This window comes from Watersipora subatra, chromosome 1 (genome assembly GCF_963576615.1).
Source record: "Watersipora subatra chromosome 1, tzWatSuba1.1, whole genome shotgun sequence".
Taxonomy (NCBI): domain Eukaryota; kingdom Metazoa; phylum Bryozoa; class Gymnolaemata; order Cheilostomatida; family Watersiporidae; genus Watersipora; species Watersipora subatra.
In genome coordinates, this window is record NC_088708.1 from 14798414 (window position 1) to 14823858 (window position 25445).

Here is a 25445-nt window from a genome sequence, read left to right on the forward strand (position 1 = left end):
ATGCACAGTTGCGCAATCGTTAGCCCATCAAATACAAACTGTCAATAGATCAGAGGAAGACACTATTTTGTTACTAACGCTTGCCTATGTAATATTCTTGCCAAAGCCTCATACTGGTTGTAAAATGACGCCTGGCAATGTGATTTGATTAGGCTAATATCAATAACACGCACTAGAACAATTTGCATCTCACGCCCCCTTTTGCCTTGTTAAATAGCGGTAACTGTGACTGAGTAGTTTATATCAGTAGCATCAGAGTCTTTGCAGCTGTCCCAGCTCACTGCCTATGATTTTAATTTACATTGCAGTGAGTACTGGCTGTTAATCCATTGTAATTAGAATGCTTTACTGCTGGTCCTTCTTGAATGAGTCATTATTATATTCTTGCGTGTGATATAATCTAAGAGCTTAGTAGTAGACTGACTAGTATGCGCACTGTTGTAGGGGACAAAACATTAGACGGGTACCAAAAAAAGAAATATGTCTGCAAATTGTTATTCATCTTTCTTCTGGGACACGACATCGACTTTGGGCACATGGAGGCAGTCAACTTGCTCAGTTCAAACAAATACACAGAGAAACAAATTGTAAGTTGTATTTGGAAAAATACATTCTCTTTTAAAGAGTTTGGTAGGGTTGTTTTTATTTATTTTTATATTATTTTATTTGGCATACCCCGTGTTGACGCATAAAAGTGTATAATCGTAGAACTGCTGTCTTTTTAGAGGTTTCTCGCACTTCTACGTACAATGTGCGTGTATAGTTAAACTTACGTAGGTGCGTACATCGAAATCTCTCACGAAATACTAGATCTATACAAAATTTTCAAGTTACAAAACGTCTATTGACAAAAATTCTGCTTCGACTTATCAAAAGATTTTTTCAGATACGAAAGGCCGGAAAGCTTTTCTGCTTTGGCCTGCTTGATAGTTTTGTGCCTTGGAGTGTTTGCTCCTCGTGGATATGACTAAGAACGCATCTCAATCATTTTCTTTTTGTAGCGAAGTCCATAAACGACGAGCGCTGTATTTGTATGTTGTGTAAATTGGAGTGATCATATATTGCATACATGGTAGGACAACTTTCATTTCTAGCAATTTAAGTTTTATGTTTTCTATATGATGGCAGTTTTTTAGATTGTGTTGATGTAAAACATTTCTACCGTACTTTTCGGACTATAAACCGCACCCCTATATAAGCCGCATCTGCTTTATTTTCCAAAAAGCGATAATAAAAGAATACATAAGCCGCACTTTTGTATAGGCCGCAGAACTCAGGACAGTGCTTTTAATGCAGCAGCAACTTTGCTGTTTAAAACGGAACAGTGCCTAACGGCACTGTTTCGTATTTACTGACGCTTTTTAACCTAATGCCTAACGGAATAGTACCGTTAGGCTATTGTTTCGTATTTTCTTTCACCGCTAGAGGCGCACTCATCGAAAATTCTGGTTAATGAGCCCTAGCGATGAAAGAAAAAGTCACAAAATAGCCGCACCCTTATATAACCCGCATGGCTCAAATCGTCAAAAAAAGTAGCGGCTAATAGTCCGAAAAGTATGGTAAGTACGTTTTTAAAAACATCTGAGCTAAGCTAAGCCAAAACTAAGCCAACAATATAAGACTTACCACTTCTGACCGCCGACATCCCGTGGTCTTTTCTTAACTTTGTCTAGACGGCTAAAGGTAGCAAACATATCATCCATATTTTTACTAGTTGGTCTCTATGGTCACTTTGTTCTCCGTGTAATTATGTGGCAATATAATTCTAACATGTATTTGTCACAGGTTTTAACCATTGCATGTATTTATAATTTATACAAATGTTATATCTGAGTTTTGTGGAGGCTTAGGACAGATTAGGGAATATCGTAAAACCTTTATTTGAACGCCATGGCTCTCTATTTTTCAACCCTTTTCGTAGAGTGGCACTTTACTAGAGGTGACGTTCACATAAAGGGTGGCATATTTTTCAAACACCTTGTCAAGTTGTTGAGAAGATAAATTTACCCCTTTCATGGGCTAATCGAATGTCGCCTCTATCTTGCACTCTCCTTCGGGCATTGCTACAGTAACCCTTTCGAAGGCAAGAAATTTGCCAACTTACCTCCAACTTGTCGTAGATTGTTTAAATATGCACGAGGGAACTGATACATGTCTCTACCAGTTGATATCTATTGCTTGCAATTAACCAATGATGAGCTTATGACCTGCGTTGCCATTTGTTGGAGCTTCTCAGTTTATTTCAATTTAAAATTGAAGATAAATTTTCATTTTATAACTATATTTAACAAGGTTGCATAAAAGCTCATTGCACTCATCGGTATGTTTGTTACAGTTCGCAGCCAAAACTGGCTTTTTATGTGCAATAGAACAGTAGTTACGAGCATTGATTCATTGTAAGCTGAGTTTAGATTACCACAATCATGCTATCAAATAATAAGCTAAAAATATGCAAATTCTATAAGTTTTAGAGTAGTAATCATCTATCAAATGCTACAAATATATATTCAAGAACAAGTGACATAAAAAACCATAATTATAATACATGCAGCAACTAAAATTAACATTTTAAAACAACAATTAACAATTTTAAACCAAAAATATTAGCATCAATTTACTCGGCCAGTTGGGTTCTGATTGTTGCCTTTGTTTTAAACCGTTTCGCATTCTTCTGGATGATGAAGAATACTTCTGGCTGTTCAATACCTTGCACAGTGTCTTCTGACCGCAACTCTTCTTGTGCACAGCTGAGCTAGTCGATATTAAGGTCCAAACAATTTTTTTTAGCAGAGCAAAACTTTTCACGCGCTGCCACTTGAAATAGAAACTTCTAGTGCGAATAAAGAGAAACTGTGTGTAATCTCAAAATGTTACCTTCAAAGTATGAAGTAGAACATTTTCTATCGTAATAACGAAAACTTTTCCCATATACATGGAAGTATTAAGACCACATTGAAAAAGGAACTATTTTAACCCTATACAATTACTAATTATTGCTGTGGTGTTGCAATCAGTTTCTAACGAAAAACCTCAAGACTTGGAGTTGGAAATGGTCTTCAATATGAACAGTAACAGTGAACGAATTAATTGTTATTGGTGTAATCGAGTCATTATTAGTATGGTTCTGTGAATACTTTTCTATTGATCACTCGCTATTATGGATTCCTGAAGATTAGGAATGTCAAATAGAAGTGGTCAAATAGAAGTGGTCAAATAGAAGTGGCGTTCAAATAGAAGTGGCGTTCAAATAGAAGTGGCGTTCAATTAAAGGGTGGTGCTCGATTTTCTAATCATTCTCCCATAGTGGCATTCAAAGAGAGTTGGCATTCAATTAGAGGTTTTACGGTATATATGGTAAGATTGGTTTCTACCTACGCAACGCCTTACAGAATGAATTACTGTCGGATGTAGCTGCTCCACTGTACTACTGATCGCGTTTAATTAATGTGTCACAGTATTGCTATCAAACAAAATGGTAATTAAAAGCTGTCGCCTTTCTAGTTTTGATAGAATGGAATCATCAGAGAGCATTTTGAGACTCCGATCATGTGTATCTACTTACTATGATAGTTCTCATGTTTAAAGTTGGGTATCTAGTTATTATTCTGGTTGCTTTCCTCTTTCAGGGGTATCTATTCATATCAGTTCTGGTTGGAGCAAATAACGAATTAATGAAGCTGGTCATTCAGGCGATCAAAAATGACCTGGGCGCACGAAACCCTGTGCACGTCTGCCTCTCCCTTCAGTGCGTTGCTAACATTGGTAGCCGCGAGATGGCGGAGGGCCTTGGCAATGAGATACCCAAAATTCTTGTGTCAGGGTAAGTTTACCTAGACGTTCTTCATTCTTGTGCACCTATTTGGTTTGATAACTTTCCTCAGAGTGACTCTCCTCATTTTTCACCACATTTGGAGGCAGTTAGCAAACTGGCCTTGTGTATAGATAATGTTTTTTTCTCCATCAATCCACTGCTGGTATTTCTCATTTGAATGACTATTTATTATTTGTCAGTGTGGCCATCAAGCTAATGGCCAGGAACATTAGGCGTGTATGCAGTCTGCTCTGTGCCCTCACTATGCATTCTTGCCCTAGTATTCTATTCGCTCTATTTGTATTCTATTCATTCATTGATTATTTTATTGAGTATTTTAGTAGCTTTAGCATGTTTCTCCAGATGCTCATAGACCTGCTTGTAAGCGCTCTCTGTTCCCAGCTGCTCTAACGTAAAATTACATCAATAATGACTCACACCCTCTTGGAGAGTTGGCAATTCTTTCAGACAACAAAATTGCTATTCTATTGATCACATGTAAGCAAGGAGAAGCATCAATTAGCACTCTCTTCCTTGACCATGTCTCTGTTACATCTACCACCTTTCTTTACTATTGCATCAACGAGAGATTTATGAATGCGCTCAATAAAAATGCATGAATGAGTAGCCTGTCTTGACCAACTATTGTTTTTGCGGAGTTGTTCCCCCGTCGATTGGGCGAGCAACACAACAGCTTGTCACAAGACGTACTGCACCTGATGCATCTGCTGCACTTAAAGGGAGTTATTCTCTTCCGTCTATGCGGCTTGGCTGCGATGTTATGTCGGTCGCTCCATTGGTAATCATAAAGAATATCGGAATCATAACGAATTTTGAACGCAAAAATTTATGTAGAAAGAATAAAATTACAACGTTTAACCAGCGACCAGTCTCTGCGGTTAACTTTAGTAAAACTTGAGAACGTAGGCAACAACAGCGACTAAACATGTTGTTATTTGTGTGCTCAGTCAGTTTTATTTCTATTTTTGTATCAGTCAGTTTTATTTGTTCTTATGGATTTTATTTTCAATTTGTTTTATTCTTAAGTTCTACTAAAGTTTATCACAGAGACTGGTCTTTGGTTCAACGTTGTAATCTTATTTTTTTCTACATAAATTTTGCGTGAAATCCGTTATGATTACCAATGGAGCGACCGCCATAACATCACAACTAAGCTGCATAGACGGAAGAGAACAACTTCCAATAAGTGCAGCTGATGCATCAGGTTCAGTACGTCTTGTGAGAAGCTGTTGTGTTGCTCGCCCGCTCAACGGGGGATCAACTCCGCAAAAACAACAGATTGTCAAGACAGGCTAATGAATGAGCTGCCTAAGTTATGAATCAGTAGCCTAAACCGTTATTTGGTAGATGTGCCCTGAGCATCATTTCCATCTAGATTTGCTGCTCCTTTCAGCGATACGATTGATGCTGTCAAGCAGAGTGCCGCGCTCACCCTTCTCAAGCTCATCCGCACCTCACCTGACCTCATACACATGGGTGAGTGGGCCTCGAGAGTCGTGCACCTGCTCAACGATCAGCACATGGGTGTCGTTACTGCCGCTGTCAGTCTCATCGAGACACTCGTTAGGAAGCAGCCAGACGAATATAAAGGCTGCGTGCAGCTCGCTGTTAGCAGGCTGAGTCGGGTAAGCATTAGTTTTTTGTCTGTCATATTATTCAATTTTTACTACCTACATAGATAAATCCGCACTTGTCGGATTTAGTTAGATAAGTACTTCCATAGATAAATATCCACTGTTAACTACATTTTCTAGTTAGCATGTTTACTCAAGCAGTTACTTAGCAGTAATTTGATGCACAAATATTTCCCACAATTGTCTTTCGAAAATCTACCAGCCACAAGTTTTCCAGCACCCTATGGTTCTTCATACAAGCTAGTTAAATTTCAGCAAGCTTTTAAGGCTTGTGCTGTGTAGTGAGTGATATTAAATATGGCTGTTGATGTTTTTGATTGGCTATGGTAGTCTGAGGATCAGAGACTGACTGGTGGGTGTTTGTGCATTATGAACTGGCAGATAAAATGCAACAGGTTTTCAACTGATAGTGAGATGACAGACGAGTGTTGACTGTGGTTGACGAGCTAGTAGCTATTGTTGCATTTGCAGATATCTCTTTACACCAATTGTTTTCCAGATTGTCACATCTTCCTACACGGATCTACAGGATTACACATACTACTTTGTGCCAGCTCCTTGGCTCTCAGTCAAGTTGCTGCGTCTACTGCAAAACTACCCACCGCCAGAAGATCCTACCATACGCACTCGACTCACAGACTGTCTTGAGACAATACTCAACAAAGCCCAGGTTGTTTATCATCATGAATATCTCTCACGCTGTTCTGTCAAACGTTTTAATGACAGCTTAAGTTTATGCAAGAAGTTTTGTTGTTGTATACAAAAACCATTTAGTGTACTAAAAAAATCTTCAACTACAAAATAGAGAGTTGTTTTCACTTGTCAAACAGGAGTTGTCAACCACTGTTCATTTTGTTTCACTGTATTAGCACTTAGTGTTGTCAGCTGGCTGCACTATCCTGTGTAGCTTCTACACTTAATCTACAGATCTGACCAATAGATGAACTCTGTAAAAATGCATTAGCTTTCTCATTGGCTGTAAGGTAGATGTCAGTTTTACTTTTGACCATATTTACAGGAGCCGCCTAAGTCAAAAAAGGTACAACACTCCAATGCAAAGAATGCTGTACTCTTTGAAGCCATCTATTTGATTATACATATGGACAGTGATCCAAACCTCCTGGTCAGAGCTTGTAATCAGCTCGGCCAGTTTCTGCAGCACAGAGAGACCAACCTTAGGTAAGGTTGATTTATATATCATCCTGCCATTCATATAAATTCAAATACACCTAATATAGTTGAAGGAAGCCAGTTGTTAGCTTGTAAACCCAAAAAATAATTGAATGTTTTTTGCGACTTCACTAACTTGATTTGCAAGCCAATTATTTACTCAGTTATTGTTACAAATGTTACAAGCTGACTATTACCTGTAACAGTGAAAGCGATCGCTCTCTGACAACTTAATAAAAGTAGAACTTATAACTAAAAGTAGATTTCTCTTGAAATACTTTAACACTATCAATTCACATATGTACATGTACATATATTTTTGTATTTGATATTTTCATTCAATCTTGTCCATGCTTGTGAAATATTTGTGCGGTTACAAACCTTTTGGCTAATCAAATTATATAGACACTTTTGTTATAAAACTGCTTTTTGTTGTATAATCCATGTGTATAGTACTTCTCACAACCACTTCTAGCAATGCTATTTTCATAATACTATATTTTTAGTCAGCTGTTCAGTTTTAATTCGATTTAAACAATTTAATTATACCCTTAGCCAGAGATCTTCACTCAAACACTGGGTTTCCATTCGTCAAGTGGATTCGGAGTTGACTTCTGCCGATGCATTCGCACTTCACCGTTTCAGTGATTCAGAGTTGCACTTTATCGATTTTTCAAAGACTAGCGATGTACTCCTCAACACAGAAGTTGTTGAAGTAGACTCATTATCGGGTCACAGTAACTTTTCATTTCATGTGTCACATGTTTGTTGCACTAACTCAGCCAGAATAACTGATGGGAATTTTTTTATTAATAATATTAATATCCCTCCATATTACAAAGCAGCCACAAAATTTGCTATTTGCTATAAAATTATTTCTTTAAAGGTTGCATGAACGGCAATCGCTTTTAGTAAAAAAAAATTGTTTTATGCTAGGAGAGTTTTGCCTAGGAAAAGGCTTGCACCAGTTCAGTGGAAATCTCTACAATCAGTAGGTTCAGTTATTTAGTGAATAAGGTAATAAACTAAATAAAAAGGTAATTATCTCATCATTTTCGTATGAGCAGCCTATCATTGGCAATAGTAGTTATAATATACCAGCGTGGTAGTGTGATGTGTTTTTTACCTCCGCTGCTGAGAGCTTAACTGGGTATTATCGATTCCAGTTCATTCACAGTGAGTGTTTCTGACATCGAATAGTACACTCACTGCGAGTTTAGTAGTCTCACTCCGAATGTATTCGCACAAATATTGCAAAGCAAAATGGCGTCGAATCTTTTCAGATTTTGCCGTTTGTATGATTCGGAGTGGAAGAATGAATCCATTCAAAGCATAGAAACCCAGTAAATGAGTGCTGGCCACTTTCGTAATCAATATTGTATGCGTTATAAGCCCTTCCTTTTATCTCAACAGTCTATGCATTTAACCTCGAGCTATCTCATTCATGTCATGCATTTATTTACTTTCATGATTTATAGGAGCTACAAGTTTTAGAGAAAATGAAACAATATACATCAGGGTACATAGGGTACATCAGGGTACATCAGGGTACATCAGGGTACATCAGGGTACATCAGGGTACACAGGGTACACAGGGTACATCAGGGTACATAGGGTACATCAGGGTACATAGGGTACATCAGGGTACATCAGGGTACATAGGGTACATCAGGGTACATAGGGTACCTAGGGTACATCAGGGTACATAGGGTACATCAGGGTACATAGGGCACATAGGGTACATCAGGGTACATAGGGTACATCAGGGTACATAGGGCACATAGGGTACATCAGGGTACATCAGGGTACATCCGGTTTATTTAAAATAAAATATGGCATCAATTTTTCAGCCTGTGAATTCGATAGTAAAATAGCAGAAAATTCTATGCAGTGCATTGAATGCTTGTCGCAGATTGCAATGAAAAAATTGAAAAATGCCAGAATTATACTTATATTAATAGGTTCGCACTGACAGCCACATTAAAGGTTAAGTTACTGCACAAAATTTTATTGTATCAACAGTAGTAGATAACGTTACAGCTTGAGGTTACAATAATATTTCTGTATAATTTTTACTAAATACCCATTTATCAATATTTTCAAGTCGTTAAACTGGACAGAAAGATTTGGGATCTTTGCTAAATAGCCACTAATATAAATAGCCATGATAGCCAATAGCCACGTTATATCATTTTACCTAAATCACTCAACAAGATTAACTTTCAACTTAATTTCTCAACAAGATTGTCTAAATACTGTCCATTCAAAATCCTTATTCATGAAAGCATAGTATGCATTAATAGGCTTTAAACCAGTGACTTCCACGGGTAGCTAACGTTGCCAATAATTTTTTCAATTTCCTGTTTGTGTGCAGGAAGAATTTCTTGTGAGCACACTACACATGATGTAAGCACAAGCTGATTGGTGTAATCCTATAACGACCACTCAACTTAATGTAGCACCTATAAATCCTTCATGGACTTTTTCAGTATTTGTAGAATCTGCTTCGGTCTTGCGTAATAATTATCTGCCCTGTCGGGTAACCAAAACATGTAGACTGCCCTAAACGAGTTAGAGTTGCTGCCAACTGAAGTCCTTTTGGCTCGTTTTCACACATTGGCTAATCTTTGGCAATGACATCGTATATCATAGTCTATGCTTTGCCGAAAAAATGACCACCTTACCAAGCAGCTTGGAGCTTGCATGCGCGTTTTTGCCTATAAAACTGGTTTTTTGGTTCTTTGTACATGAAAATTATTTCTAAAAAAATAAATTATTTTGATTATATTGATGTAAATACATGCAGATATAATTTTAAAATACTGTTCGCTAACCTCTAAGCAATTGATACAGTGAAAAATTACTGTCATGTCATGCAATTGTATGTGCACAGTTCCATCATAAATTGATGAATTTGTTTGAAGCTTTTACTTAAAAATATTTTTTGTCAAACATTGAGATGTATAAACCCTGGAAAGTAGGAAGTACTCAGGTTTGATGAACGTATTTTATTAAGTTGATAATCATCATACTAGTGAGGAACTTGCACCAGTTGTTGGAAGACTTGTAGCTTCTTGTCTCAGCCAATTAGTCCTCCCATCATTACGGGTACCTTTTGTAGTTTCTTATTTCTACTCCATCCTTCATGCAGTGTACATTGTATTAAGTTCTTGCACCAAAAACTTATAATTAGATCATCCTGCAGATTTGTCAACTCTGCGAATTCAAATAAGTAGGTTTTTGGTGCTATTCAATAATATTGCTAGTCAATAATGGTACTGTCAGATATATTTTTAATACAAAGCATTGTAAAATTTATTACAAAGCCAAATTGTTTTACATAAGTAATTCTAGTCTAAATTTTGAAGTTTGTTTTACAAAAAAATTAAACTTAATCAAGTAAGTTGGTGTTTCGGGGTTGTCTTCCCAGTTAAATTCCTGCTATTTTAAAGCGTTTTATGATAAGTTCAGGACATGGATGACATCAGTGTATGAAATGGATTGGCAGAGTTGAAGTTTTTAACATGTCCTAAATTTCCCGCTCTCATCCTACCATCATTTTCAACTGCTATGATGCAAGTTCTCATCAGCCTCTTTATTATTGTCCTTAGTCTTTATTTTAGGTAGCAAACTTTTTTTGTGACTTTACAATGTTGTGCAATAGTATACATGTTGTAGATATTTAGCATTGGAAAGCATGTGTCTGCTGGCTACCTCCGAATTCTCTCATGAGGCTGTGAAGAAGCACCTTGAAACTGTTATTCTTGCGCTCAAGGTCAGTCGGTAGTTAACAGGAAGTGAAAATGTAGTGTTCATTCACGCCATTTGCTGGTGCTGAACACTTTTTGTTAACGTTACTGGTGCATTGCATTGTTGTTTTGTGTCCACTATTAATACTACTGGTGTGTTATAGTGCTATTTCAATGTCACTTCACGCTGTTATTAGCTATTACACTCTCTATATTTTTCAGTGAACATTTACTCTTACAAAAAGTGCTAAAAAATAAATACAACACAATGTTTATTGCATTTAATAAATTTCTGGTTGAAATTCATTCACTAAGTCTATTGGTTCCGGGCGCTTTATTGGATATCATAATTTTGCCTTTGTCGTGTATTTTTCTCTCCACACCGATTTGCTTATGCTTAGACTGAGAGGGATGTGAGTGTACGACAACGGGCTGTGGATCTTCTTTATGCCATGTGTGATAGAACTAACGCCGAGGAGATTGTTGGAGAAATGCTCAGTTACTTGGAGACGGCAGACTACTCCATTAGAGAAGAAATGGTGGGCCCAACTTTCTATCTATTACTCTCAGTTCTGGTAGTTTGACCTGCTCTAATCAGTCAATTTATGTCTGTAGAATTGTACTGAGTTTGTGTACGTACTAATCAATGCTTGATTTGATCGTTTCTGTTATCAAAGAAACTACCTACTGCGTGAGCGCTATCTCTTTTTGCTAAACTCGGCTAACAGGATGAATTACTTTGTTTATTAAAATAGCTCCAAATATTGACATTGGTATCAAGAGGTTCTAGGAAGAGACAGTTTTCGGTTATTGACTCGTTAATAAGCCAATATACAGTAGACACTCTTATAACGGCTCATATAACGTAAACCTTTTACGCAAATTCTACTTAACATAAGGAATTTATGTAAAGTTTTGCTTCGTATTACTTAAGACATTCCATATAACGTCAAGAGTCAAGTCTGTGGAAGTTCTCAACTTTGGCTTGAATAACGAGAGTCACGTAATTAGTATTGAAATATCATTTCCTCTCCTACTACACTTGAGAGAGAAAATGATGTACATCTTGTTCGTCTAATCTTGCCACACTCGGAAGAAAAACGTCCTCTAGGAGTATCTCTATTATACATACTAGTACCCTGGCAGTCTAGTGTGTTCATGAGAGCTCTCTATTATATATACTAGTACTCTGATAGTCTAGTGTGTCATGAGAGATCTCTATTATATATACTAGTACCCTGGCAGTCTAGTGTGTCATGAGAGATCTCTATTATATATACTAGTACCCTGGCAGTCTAGTGTGCCATGAGAGCTCTCTATTATATATACTAGTACTCTGGCAGTCTAGTGTGCCATGAGAGATCTCTATTATATATACTAGTACCCTGGCAGTCTAGTGTGCCATGAGAGATATCTATTATATATACTAGTACTCTGGCAGTCTAGTGTGCCATGAGAGGTATCTCTATTATATATACTAGTACCCTGGCAGTCTAGTGTGCCATGAGAGATCTCTATTATATATACTAGTACCCTGGCAGTCTAGCGTGCCATGAGAGATCTCTATTATATATACTAGTACCCTGGCAGTCTAGTGTGTCATGAGAGATCTCTATTATATATACTAGTACCCTGACAGTCTAGTGTGGCATGATAGATCTCTATTATATATACTAGTACTCTGGCAGTCTAGTGTGCCATGAGAGATCTCTATTATATATACTAGTACTCTGGCAGTCTAGTGTGCCATGAGAGATCTCTATTATATATACTAGTACCCTGGTAGTCTAGTGTGTCATGATAGATCTCTATTATATATACTAGTACTCTGGCAGTCTAGTGTGCCATGAGAGATCTCTATTATATATACTAGTACCCTGGTAGTCTAGTGTGCCATGAGAGATCTTTATTATATATAGTAGTACCCTGACAGTCTAGTGTGGCATGATAGATCTCTATTATATATACTAGTACTCTGGCAGTCTAGTGTGCCATGAGAGATCTCTATTATATATACTAGTACTCTGGCAGTCTAGTGTGCCATGAGAGATATCTATTATATATACTAGTACCCTGACAGTCTAGTGTGGCATGATAGATCTCTATTATATATACTAGTACTCTGGCAGTCTAGTGTGCCATGAGAGATCTCTATTATATATACTAGTACCCTGGCAGTCTAGTGTTTCATGAGAGATATCTCTATTATATATACTAGTACCCTGGCAGTCTAGTGTGCCATGAGAGATCTCTATTATATATACTAGTACTCTGGCAGTCTAGTGTGCCATGAGAGATATCTATTATATATACTAGTACCCTGACAGTCTAGTGTGGCATGATAGATCTCTATTATATATACTAGTACTCTGGCAATCTAGTGTGCCATGAGAGATCTCTATTATATATACTAGTACTCTGGCAGTCTAGTGTGCCATGAGAGATATCTATTATATATACTAGTACCCTGACAGTCTAGTGTGGCATGATAGATCTCTATTATATATACTAGTACTCTGGCAGTCTAGTGTGCCATGAGAGATCTCTATTATATATACTAGTACCCTGGTAGTCTAGTGTGCCATGAGAGATCTTTATTATATATAGTAGTACCCTGACAGTCTAGTGTGGCATGATAGATCTCTATTATATATACTAGTACTCTGGCAGTCTAGTGTGCCATGAGAGATCTCTATTATATATACTAGTACTCTGGCAGTCTAGTGTGCCATGAGAGATATCTATTATATATACTAGTACCCTGACAGTCTAGTGTGGCATGATAGATCTCTATTATATATACTAGTACTCTGGCAGTCTAGTGTGCCATGAGAGATCTCTATTATATATACTATTACCCTGGCAGTCTAGTGTTTCATGAGAGATATCTCTATTATATATACTAGTACCCTGGCAGTCTAGTGTGCCATGAGAGATCTCTATTATATATACTAGTACCCTGGCAGTCTAGTGTGCCATGAGAGATATCTATTATATATACTAGTACCCTGACAGTCTAGTGTGGCATGATAGATCTCTATTATATATATTAGTACCCTTGCAGTCTAGTGTGTCATGAGAGATCTCTATTATATATACTAGTACCCTGGCAGTCTAGTGTGCCATGAGAGATATCTATTATATATACTAGTACTCTAGCAGTCTAGTGTGTCATGAGAGGTATCTATTATATGTACTAGTACTCTAGCAGTCTAGTGTGTCATGAGAGATATCTCTATTATATATACTAGTACTCTGGCAGTCTAGTGTGGCATGATAGATCTCTATTATATATACTAGTACTCTGGCAGTCTAGTGTGTCATGAGATATCTCTATTATATATACTAGTACTCTGGCAGTCTAGTGTGCCATGAGAGATCTCTATTATATATACTAGTACTCTGACAGTCTAGTGTGTCATGAGACATCTCTATTATATATACTAGTACTCTGGCAGTCTAGTATGTCATGAGAGATCTCTATTATATATACTAGTACCCTGGCAGTCTAGTGTGTCATGAGAGATATCTATTATATATACTAGTACTCTGGCAGTCTAGTGTGTCATGAGAGATCTTTATTATATATACTAGTACTCTGGCAGTCTAGTGTGCCATGAGAGGTCTCTATTATATATACTAGTACCCTGGCAGTCTAGTGTGCCATGAGAGATCTCTATTATATATACTAGTACTCTGGCAGTCTAGTGTGTGGAATAAGAGGTAGTCAGGTGTGTCGATAATGCGCAGAGAATAAGTATGTGCACAATAATTCAGAAACACCAGACAGTCGGTTGGTGCAGGTGTTAGAGTGTTGGTCTACCAAGCTGAATATCCCTAGTCGGAGTCTCGTTAATGGCAATTTTTTATCCTGACCTCTAACCCTGTCTTAGGACAAACGGATGGACAGACAGATACCGCTCTTACTATAGCAATTTTTTTACTCAATTTGGGATATAAATACATTATTTTTATTTTTTGCAGCATGGACTTTGCTCACTAAAAAAATAATCGATTTAACTTGACATAGAAGGCACTCCCACTGATTGACACTCTCCTTACCATAAAATTGTCGTTATTATGTTACCCTACCCAAGTGAAATTGATAAATAATGCAAAGTTGTCGATACAAACTAATAATACCACAGTTGCTGTACAGTCATTAAATTAAGAAGTTAAGTCTAGTTTTTTACTTTTTGAAGGGCGAAGGGTTGAGTTTGAAAAGATCTTGGAACGGATTAGGCAATTTATATGTATTTGACTGCATGTTCAGCGTAAAATCCCTACAACATAAACTTTCTCGAAACAGATAATTTCTGCTGTAGGGAGTCTCCTGTGGTAGGGGGTCTCCTGTAGTAGGGGGGTCTCCTGTAGTAGGGGGGTCTCCTGTAGTAGGGGGGTCTCCTGTAGTAGGGGGTCTCCTGTAGTAGGGGGGTCTCCTGTGGTAGGGGGTCTCCTGTGGTAGGGGGTCTCCTGTAGTAGGGGGTCTCCTGTAGTAGGGGGGTCTCCTGTAGTAGGGGGGTTTCCTGTAGTAGGGGGGTTTCCTGTAGTAGGGGGTCTCCTGTAGTAGGAGGGTCTCCTGTAGTAGGAGGGTCTCCTGTAGATTGTTCAGGTAAATAGATTAGCTTGAGCTGTTACTGGGTTGGATAGGCGTTATATTATCGTATCATTCGTCTGCCTATTCAATGTTCGCATCTGAGTACTTTAGAAGACAATCCATAGTAAGTAGCTCTGCTTCACCTGACTATTGTCATTTTTACTGGTGAATGCAGCAACTGCCATACCTAGACTGGTATATCTAATCTCTATAATAAAGGCACTACAGAGATATAAGGAAATCTTGTCAATGGTATTCATGGCTTGTTGAAGAAATTGCTGTCGGCTTAGTCACTAACCACCTCCCTGAGTCTATGTTCACTCGCACGGCTAGTTGATTTCTGCAGGTGCTCAAGGTGGCGATACTTGCAGAAAAGTACGCAGTCGATTATACATGGTACGTAGACATAATACTTAACCTCATCAGGATAGCCGGCGACTTTGTGAGTGAAGAGGTCTGGTATAGAGTCATACAGATTGTCATTAACAGAGATGATGTGCAAGGCTATGCGGCAAAAACTGTCTTCGAGGTATGCACAGATCACTGATCCTTGTCGGGGCTAAGTTAAGTCTACGAGATTTAGTGTAAACATATGACATCATGCAATTTCTGAGTAAATTTTTATTTTACTCAAAAAATAGTGTGGCTTTGCTTTTGGGGAGTTGTGTACTCCAATGTATGGATAAGTTTCTGAACATTCCACAAACACTTGCATATTGTAGCGAGCAAGTAGCCTATTGTTTTATAGAAATCATGCAGCTTGTCTTATGGCTAAAATCACAAGAGTCCAGCAGTGGCTGAGACACGCATATCATGAAACAAAAACAACCTACCGACTTTTCATACACTTCGCTTGGCTGCGCTTACGCACCAATACTGCTCGTTTGGATGATCATCTTGTCAATATGATTTGAACTGAAAAAGTAAACAAATTCAAATGCTCAAAGAAGTTGGAAATGTTGTGCATAGGTGGCAACATATTCTAATGGTTTTCTAATCATACGCTATATAATTTAGCTCTTGTTCTAACAGTTATAGCATATCTTTAAGTTGAAGTTCAGTCTTTATCTGTGTTTATTATCGTTCCTCTTGTCTGAAAATCACTTGAACAGTTACCAGTGTGCTGTGACCCACTTTTGCTCTTGTTGACCGATACCCTGCTATTAAAGTCAACTGTATTTGAAACCAAGTTTTGACTATAGTATTGTTGTTTCTCTATTCAATAATGAGTGTTTTGAAGGGTAGAGAAGATATTTGTATCGCTACGCATTTTAGTTAAACCTTTCACAATTTCCTTTGCTGGACAGCCAGAAATCTTGAATATATTTTGAAATACACTTTACTTAACACTTGTAGCATTGTTGCTGCCCACTCTGCTAATCTCATAATTCGCTCATGATTGTTGCAGGCACTCCAGGCGCCCGCGTGCCACGAGAATATGGTCAAGGTTGGAGGCTATATTTTAGGAGAATTTGGTAACCTCATTGCTGGTGACCCAAGATCTAGGTGAGTCGACTGTGTTTATGAAGGTTTAAGTCATGCATCCTCTTACTTAGCAACTTTGTGGTAATCTCAGCTAATGTAGCGTGTACAATGCCTTCCGTCACCATTTCACTTATCACTCAGAGGGTGAGTACTCATACAGAGTGACATACTCGCATAGTGAATATGCAGGTTTTTTTCTTTAGGCATGAAAGGTATGCATAACCAAACGCTTCGGTGACAATAACCAATATTTGTCATGCAGTTTGACAAGTATGCCTTGCGGATCAACAAACAGTGCTGTGACCTTCAGCTTATACAAAGCCTCATTTAAGGATTACTTCTAGAAATTTTCTGCTCTGATACGTTTTCATATAGCTCTCCTGAAAGCTTCCACATTCAAGAGTAGATGGTACTACCTGGTTTAGTTGAATCTAGTGATATAGCCAAATGTGCATGAGCTGTTTACGCTACTTACAATAATTCGTAGTTCTTTCTATTAAACGACGTCTGATAAAATAAGATCTCTGCCCTCCCTCCTCTCACAATGACGAGGCAACTTTCATGTTACTCACTCTTTTACAAGTTCATTTGTATGACACTCGACTTTGCATTCTTGGATATGTTTGGTTAGTAGTAATGTAGCCTCTATTATCATTTCTGTTCATCTTTATACAAGAGCGAGTCATTGGCTAGAAAAGATGAAAATATGGTCGATAGCGTGCATCTTGCCGTTTGGTTTTTGTAAAAGCAAACCGTGATACATTAGCTACGAGGTACCAGTGTCCTCATTGTTGAATGCACCCAGTAATGCCTTAGTCACTGCTGGGTGCGAAATTAGGAGAGTAGGTGACATGTCAGGTAGATAATAACTAGCAGTGAGTATGTTCATTCACCAGGCACTATTATATTTAGCTATTCCGTCAGTTTTTTTGTTGCTCACTAATTATTGGTTTAACAAATCTATTTAGTGCATTGAAATCTTTGAAAGCGATTCTTACATTCCTCCAGGCTATTTGTTGAACATACATTTGTTACGTTCATGCGCAGATTAGCAGATTAATATTACACTTTGGCTTGCTCAGTTATCCGGAGTTTAAAACCACACCGGCTCATCAGGTTTTTATATATTGTAATAATCTGACAGAGGCATTGACCATTGAAAAACAAGTTTTTTATCTATATTTTTTTGGAATAGCGAACTGGTTTACGATCATCGAGTGTGATCGGTATAATTTTATGTATGAAACGGAAGCAGCTTTATTGCATCTTAATGCGTAATTAGAGATTTCTCAGAATGAGTGCGACGAACATGCTGGATGTTGTTTATTTTGCAGCTAATTGGGCATTAAAGTGGTTTGATTTGTGACACCTGACTAGAAGGAAAATTTGGGTCTGCTAAACGCTTTCAATCACGGCTCCTTTGACACATTGTTATAGTCAGCATTAATAAACTCGTATGCCTTGCCTCTGATGAATAGATATTAGCTTCTCAATAACTATCGGTGTGATTATAGGCCTCTATTTTGTTATTATAGTCCCTCAGTACAATTGGAGCTGCTGCACTCTAAATTCCACTTGTGCAGTGCGGCCACCAGGGGTCTCCTCCTCTCCACTTATGTCAAGTTTGCAAACCTCTTCCCTGAAATTAAGTCCCAAATTCAGGAGGTTTGTATGTAACCGTAGTGTACATATATTTGAACATTGTTTGCTTGTAGCAATGTACACCAATTACATTCCTTTATGTAATTCCTAAATATCTGCCTAACAAATACACACAGTTTTGGGAGTTATGTGCTCATGTTTTTCTGCATATCTGTGACATTGCCTCAGTGTCATGTCATGCTTGTGCATGTCCATTTTGTGCCTGTTTTTGTAGCTAGTTGTTGGTCTGTACACGATCATTTTATGCCTGCATACCTAGTTGCATCCATGTTAGCCATCAACACCCTTCTTGTAACATCGGTATATCTTACAGTTACCCATAAATACTTGCTGTGAAGTGCTTATTTTACTATTGACAATGCTTTTAAGACCGCCAAATCTTGTGCTATCAGAAGTTGTGCGTAGGCTTACCCTACGCAGTTCAGTAACTATAGTATAATATATAATGGCAGGTTCTGTAAGTATAATATATAAGGGCCAGGTTCTGTACAAATAATATATAAGGGGCAGGTTCTGTAGGTATAATATATAAGGGGCAGGTTCTGTAAGTATAATATATAAGGGTCAGGTTCTGTACAAATAATATATAAGGGGCAGGCTCTGTAGATATAATATATAAGGGGCAGGCTCTGTACATATAATATATAAGGGTAGGTTTAGTGAGCATAGTATACAAGGGCAGGTTTAGCCATCTATCTCTTTTGTTCCACGAGTTTTAGGTACCAGCGCTGTCTCCCCAGTCAAACGCTAAATATCTAATTGATCATTTGATAGAAAAGTCAGTTTTGTTGACTTATACCTTTCATTTACTTGTAGGAATAAATGCTAATATAGTGATTTCATCTAGCATTTATAGTGTCGATGGATGATGTTTACACAATCTTCAGTTATATTCTTTCATGGCAGGTGTTTTCTACAAACAATCAGTCACAGAATGCTGATGTGGAAATACAGCAACGTTCTATAGAGTATTTAAGGCTGACCAGCGTAGCCTCTACTGATGTCCTGGTAGGCACTGCTTGATACTCGTTAATCTATTACGCTTTTCAAGTGTGTCATACTAACCGCGCTCTCTAAGATAGGCTCTATCTTAAGCTACAACCTCTTACAATAAATTCATATAACAATTTAGCATAATATTGACTTTAACCGCTTGAATTTCGTTAGCTAATGAATCCCTTATTAGAGATATTTCAATCTATGCATGTAGGTAAAAGCGTCTGGCTCCGTCATTGTCGTCTCTGAAAAGACTTAAAACGAGTATTTATATTCAGTCAACATTATTGTATTATGCAGCGAGTGAAAATACCGTATCTATGGGAGTGTTTTGTTAAATAGCTGCCCTGGCTGTCGCATCAAGAATGCTCTGCGACCAGGCGGAGTGGAGAAGTCGAGTCATACAAAAATATTATCGACGCTCGCCAATAGTTTTTCAACCGGACATTTGCTTTTTGTTGCTTGAAGGGTGATACTTTCTCTATGATTAGTACCACACATGCAGTATTGGCTTAGGAAAAAATGAGTATAGTGGCAGCAATGCACAGCAGGCAGTCCCTAGCTGTGTCAGTCCTTGACACATACCCTTAATTTACTCATTGATTTTGCTAATTTGACGTGCTTGCGGAAAGTCCCCCTTTCAGACTGCCTTTATCAAGAATATATGTTACAATTACAGCTTCACGATTTCTAAAATCACCAGACGATTTGATATTACATATGGACAATTCATGATATATCGAGATATTATTATGCAAAAAACACGTGTAAAGTTTTGTTATATTTTTTGTATATTTAAACTTGAAACGAAACTGTTTGGTGTTCATGATAATCAGAAACATCTATTTCATGAATACTGTGTGCATGGGAGGTCATGGAATGAGTGTACTATAAGACTAGAAGGCCCATACATTTTATTTCCACTATCGCTCACTCTGAAAATCGTCATGTATGACATAAATTGCCATTACACGAGCATATCGTTTATACAATTGGTGATATCTCTATGGGTGATATCTCTATGGGTGATATCTCTTTAAATGATGACAATTTTCAAATCCTCTACATTAAAAATCACCACCAAACAATTAAATCGTGAAACTCTGACAATCAGCTCACTTGAAGCATCCTACTGGTTTATAGAATCACTATTAGACTGCCAATTGGTTCTCGGGTCAGCCTTGAACATAATAACTATACTACTAGTGTTGTTGCCTATTGGTTCTCGGGTCAGCCTTGAACATAATAACTATACTACTAGTGTTGTTGCCAATTGGTTCTCAGGTCAGCCTTGAACATAATAACTATACTACTAGTGTTGTTGCCTATTGGTTCTCGGGTCAGCCTTGAACATAATAACTATACTACTAGTGTTGTTGCCTATTGGTTCTCGGGTCAGCCTTGAACATAATAACTATACTACTAGTGTTGTTGCCTATTGGTTCTCGGGTCAGCCTTGAACATAATAACTATACTACTAGTGTTGTTGCCAATTGGTTCTCGGGTCAGCCTTGAACATAATAACTATACTACTAGTGTTGTTGCCTATTGGTTCTCGGGTCAGCCTTGAACATAATAACTATACTACTAGTGTTGTTGCCTATTGGTTCTCGGGTCAGCCTTGAACATAATAACTATACTACTAGTGTTGTTGCCAATTGGTTCTCGGGTCAGCCTTGAACATAATAACTATACTACTAGTGTTGTTGCCTATTGGTTCTCGGGTCAGCCTTGAACATAATAACTATACTACTAGTGTTGTTGCCTATTGGTTCTCGGGTCAGCCTTGAACATAATAACTATACTACTAGTGTTGTCCTGCATTGAATGGTCTCAAAGTTGCATGGGAAGTCATTGTGTCGTTTCAACAGTATGTCAAGCTTTATTCACCTTAATTAATAACATTCTGTGAATTGCAAGCATCCTCTTCCGTGTGTTGTACATTCATTGTGTATACACCCATATCTTATACATTCATTGTGTATACACCCATATCTTGTACATTCATTGTGTATACACCCATATCTTGTACATTCATTGTGTATACACCCATATCTTGTACATTCATTGTGTATACACCCATATCTTGTACATTCATTGTGTATACACCCATATCTTGTACATTCATTGTGTATACACCCATATCTTGTACATTCATTGTGTATACACCCATATCTTGTACATTCATTGTGTATACACCCATATCTTGTACATTCATTGTGTATACACACATATCTTATGACTGATGTACATTCATTGTGTATGCACCCATATCTTATGATTGTTGTACATTCATTGTGTATGCACCCATATCTTATGACTGTTGTACATTTATTGTGTATGCACCCATATCTTATGACTGTTGTACATTCATTGTGTATGCACCCATATCTTATGACTGTTGTACATTTATTGTGTATGCACCCATATCTTGTACCTTCATTGTGTATACATCCATATCTTGTACATTCATTGTGTATGCACCCATATCTTATGACTGCTGTGCATTCATTGTGTATGCACCCATATCTTATGACTGTTGTACATTCATTGTGTATGCACCCATATCTTATGACTGTTGTACATTTATTGTGTATGCACCCATATCTTGTACCTTCATTGTGTATACACCCATATCTTGTACATTCATTGTGTATGCACCCATATCTTATGACTGCTGTACATTCATTGTGTATACACCCATATCTTATGACTGCTGTGCATTCATTGTGTATGCACCCATATCTTATGACTGTTGTACATTTATTGTGTATGCACCCATATCTTGTACCTTCATTGTGTATACACCCATATCTTGTACATTCATTGTGTATGCACCCATATCTTATGACTGCTGTACATTCATTGTGTATACACCCATATCTTATGACTGCTGTGCATTCATTGTGTATGCACCCATATCTTATGACTGTTGTACATTCATTGTGTATGCACCCATATCTTATGACTGTTGTACATTTATTGTGTATGCACCCATATCTTGTACCTTCATTGTGTATACACCCATATCTTGTACATTCATTGTGTATGCACCCATATCTTATGACTGTTGTACATTCATTGTGTATGCACCCATATCTTATGACTGTTGTACATTTATTGTGTATGCACCCATATCTTGTACCTTCATTGTGTATACACCCATATCTTGTACATTCATTGTGTATGCACCCATATCTTATGACTGTTGTACATTCATTGTGTATGCACCCATATCTTATGACTGCTGTACATTCATTGTGTATACACCCATATCTTATGACTGCTGTGCATTCATTGTGTATGCACCCATATCTTATGACTGTTGTACATTTATTGTGTATGCAACCATATCTTGTACCTTCATTGTGTATACACCCATATCTTGTACCTTCATTGTGTATACACCCATATCTTGTACATTCATTGTGTATGCACCCATATCTTATGACTGTTGTACATTCATTGTGTATGCACCCATATCTTATGACTGCTGTACATTCATTGTGTATACACCCATATCTTATGACTGCTGTGCATTCATTGTGTATGCACCCATATCTTATGACTGTTGTACATTTATTGTGTATGCACCCATATCTTGTACCTTCATTGTGTATACACCCATATCTTGTACATTCATTGTGTATGCACCCATATCTTATGACTGCTGTGCATTCATTGTGTATGCACCCATATCTTATGACTGTTGTACATTCATTGTGTATGCACCCATATCTTATGACTGCTGTACATTCATTGTGTATGCACCCATATCTTATGACTGCTGTACATTCATTGTGTATGCACCCATATCTTATGACTGCTGTACATTCATTGTGTATGCACCCATATCTTATGACTGCTGTACATTCATTGTGTATGCACCCTTATCTTATGACTGCTGTACATTCATTGTGTATGCACCCATATCTTATGACTGTTGTACATTCATTGTGTATGCACCCATATCTTATGACTGTTGTACACTCATTGTGTATACACCCATATCTTATGACTGCTGTACATTCATTGTGTATGCACCCATATCTTATGACTGTAGGCGACTGTGCTAGAAGAAATGCCTCCATTTCCTGAGCGAGAGTCGTCAATATTAGCCAAATTAAAAAAGAAAAAACCAGAAGCAATTGATGGAGGTGAAGTGCGGCCTTCGCAGGCATCTAAAATGCCGTCTGCCCAAGTGAATGCGGTTCCCTTGCCAACGGAGCCTGAAAAGAAACCACCTGAGGTAAGTGAGTCACATATAACCTGGTTTTCATAATCTATTAAGCACTGGCAGGTAGTGCATGATGCCATACCAACAAGTTAAGGTTCATGTCATCGTGCCAAGATTTATTGCCTAAAGTGCATACCAAAAAATACGAGTCGAGTTGCCCTACCCATAGGTCGCTGTCGTCTATTGCTGTGACACGTGAAAGCAGACAAAGCGGATTGGTGTAACAGTTAGTTACCCTTCTGGCTGAGGTCAAATGTTGTGATGTCACAAGTTACATATTCGATAAGGGAATGTGTGAAAAACAGGTTTATTGCGTGCCTTATGATGCTACAGTATTAAATTGGTAGCTCGTTGGTGCTCGCTAGTCCAGAGGTACTTTGAATATGTCGAATTGGTTGTCATCTTTGGTGCCGCTAACTATCGCATAATTTTGATCGTGACACGCAGTGTACCCCGGTGCTTGTTTGTTGGTACGTTTCAGACACCGCCACTTCCACTGGTATTGAGTTTATCTTTTACAAATTTGAAGATAGGAAGTTTTGTTCCCTTGGAAAACTAGTCTGAGCATTTGCCTTTCATCAATAATTTCAGACAACTATTGTTAAAATTTTGAGTTGAGGTTGAAAGATAAAACATGGTATATGAGCTATACAATCGACCATTGGCCGGCTTCAATGCATGAGCAGGCTATATCACTCCAGGGCTATATCACTCAGGGCTATATCACTCAGAGCTATATCACTCAGAGCTATATCACTCAGAGCTATATCACTCTCGGGCTATATCACTCCAGGGCTATATCACTCCAGGGCTATATCACTCCAGGGCTATATCACTCCTGGGCTATATCACTCCAGGGCTATATCACTCCAGGGCTATATCACTCCAGGGCTATATCACTCCAGGGCTATATCACTCCAGGGCTATATCACTCCAGGGCTATATCACTCCAGGGCTATATCACTCCAGGGCTATATCACTCCAGGGCTATATCACTCCAGGGCTATATCACTCCAGGGCTATATCACTCCAGGGCTATATCAATCCAGGGCTATATCACTCCAGGGCTATATCACTCCAGGGCTATATCACTCCAGGGCTATATCACTCCAGGGCTATATCACTCCAGGGCTATATCACTCCAGGGCTATATCACTCCAGGGCTATATCACTCCAGGGCTATATCACTCCAGGGCTATATCACTCCAGGGCTATATCACTGAGTTTGTAATCAATTAAATGTTACTAAAATACTAAGAGTCGATAAAGTGGACCCTCCCCCCCCCCTCTCTCTCGCCATATGAAATTAATTTAAATTCGTTTTGGTGATCAAATCTCTAAGCAAAAATGTCATATGGGGCTGGGGGCACGGGAACCTATAGTAGTAATATGTCATATGGGGCTGGGGGCACGGGAACCTATAGTAGTAATATGTCATATGGGGCTGGAGGCACGGGAACCTATAGTAGTAATATGTCATATGGGGCTGGGGGCACGGGAACCTATAATAGGAATATGTCATATGGGGCTGGGGGCACGGGAACCTATAGTAGTAATATGTCATATGGGGCTGGGGGCACGGAACCTATAGTAGGAATATGTCATATGGGGCTGGGGGCACGGGAACCTATAGTAGTAATATGTCATATGGGGCTGGGGGCACGGGAACCTATAGTAGTAATATGTCATATGGGGCTGGGGGCACAGGAACCTATAGTAGTAATTATAAAATGCGTTCAAAGTTTTTCAAATTTGCGATGCTGTTCAAATTTGAATTCGAAGAGAATTTTGCTGAAAATTTTTCCCTGCCGTACAGTGGGGAAAATGCCAAAACGAGGGGCCAAAATAACATCACGTTCCACTTTGTAAAGTGAAAAACCATAAGGCAGGGACAGCGTAATTCGGAGTTCGCTGTATATATATAAAATAGCGTATACAAATAACGTATACCTCATATTACGTGAATTCCAGATAACGTAAAGAATTTATGTGAAGTTTTTGCTTCGTGTGTCAAGTAGAGCAAGTTTTCAAATTCAATTTACATGTTAATTTATCTCGCCGTACTTATGAGAGAAAATATGAT

At 38.1% G+C, this 25445-nt stretch overlaps 1 protein-coding gene across 1 annotated transcript in view; it reads left to right on the top strand.

Moving 5' to 3' along the window:
* Positions 1-25445, top strand: part of LOC137410561 (AP-2 complex subunit alpha-2-like) — a 33697-nt gene that overhangs the window by 2252 nt on the left and 6000 nt on the right. The window contains exons 3-14 of the mRNA XM_068095998.1: positions 445-587; positions 3627-3820; positions 5226-5457; positions 5966-6136; positions 6485-6645; positions 10315-10411; positions 10787-10924; positions 15329-15511; positions 16391-16488; positions 18003-18132; positions 19036-19137; positions 23189-23374. Of these exons, the coding sequence (XP_067952099.1) occupies positions 445-587; positions 3627-3820; positions 5226-5457; positions 5966-6136; positions 6485-6645; positions 10315-10411; positions 10787-10924; positions 15329-15511; positions 16391-16488; positions 18003-18132; positions 19036-19137; positions 23189-23374 (1835 nt within the window). The remainder of the gene's footprint in view (positions 1-444; positions 588-3626; positions 3821-5225; positions 5458-5965; positions 6137-6484; positions 6646-10314; positions 10412-10786; positions 10925-15328; positions 15512-16390; positions 16489-18002; positions 18133-19035; positions 19138-23188; positions 23375-25445) is intronic.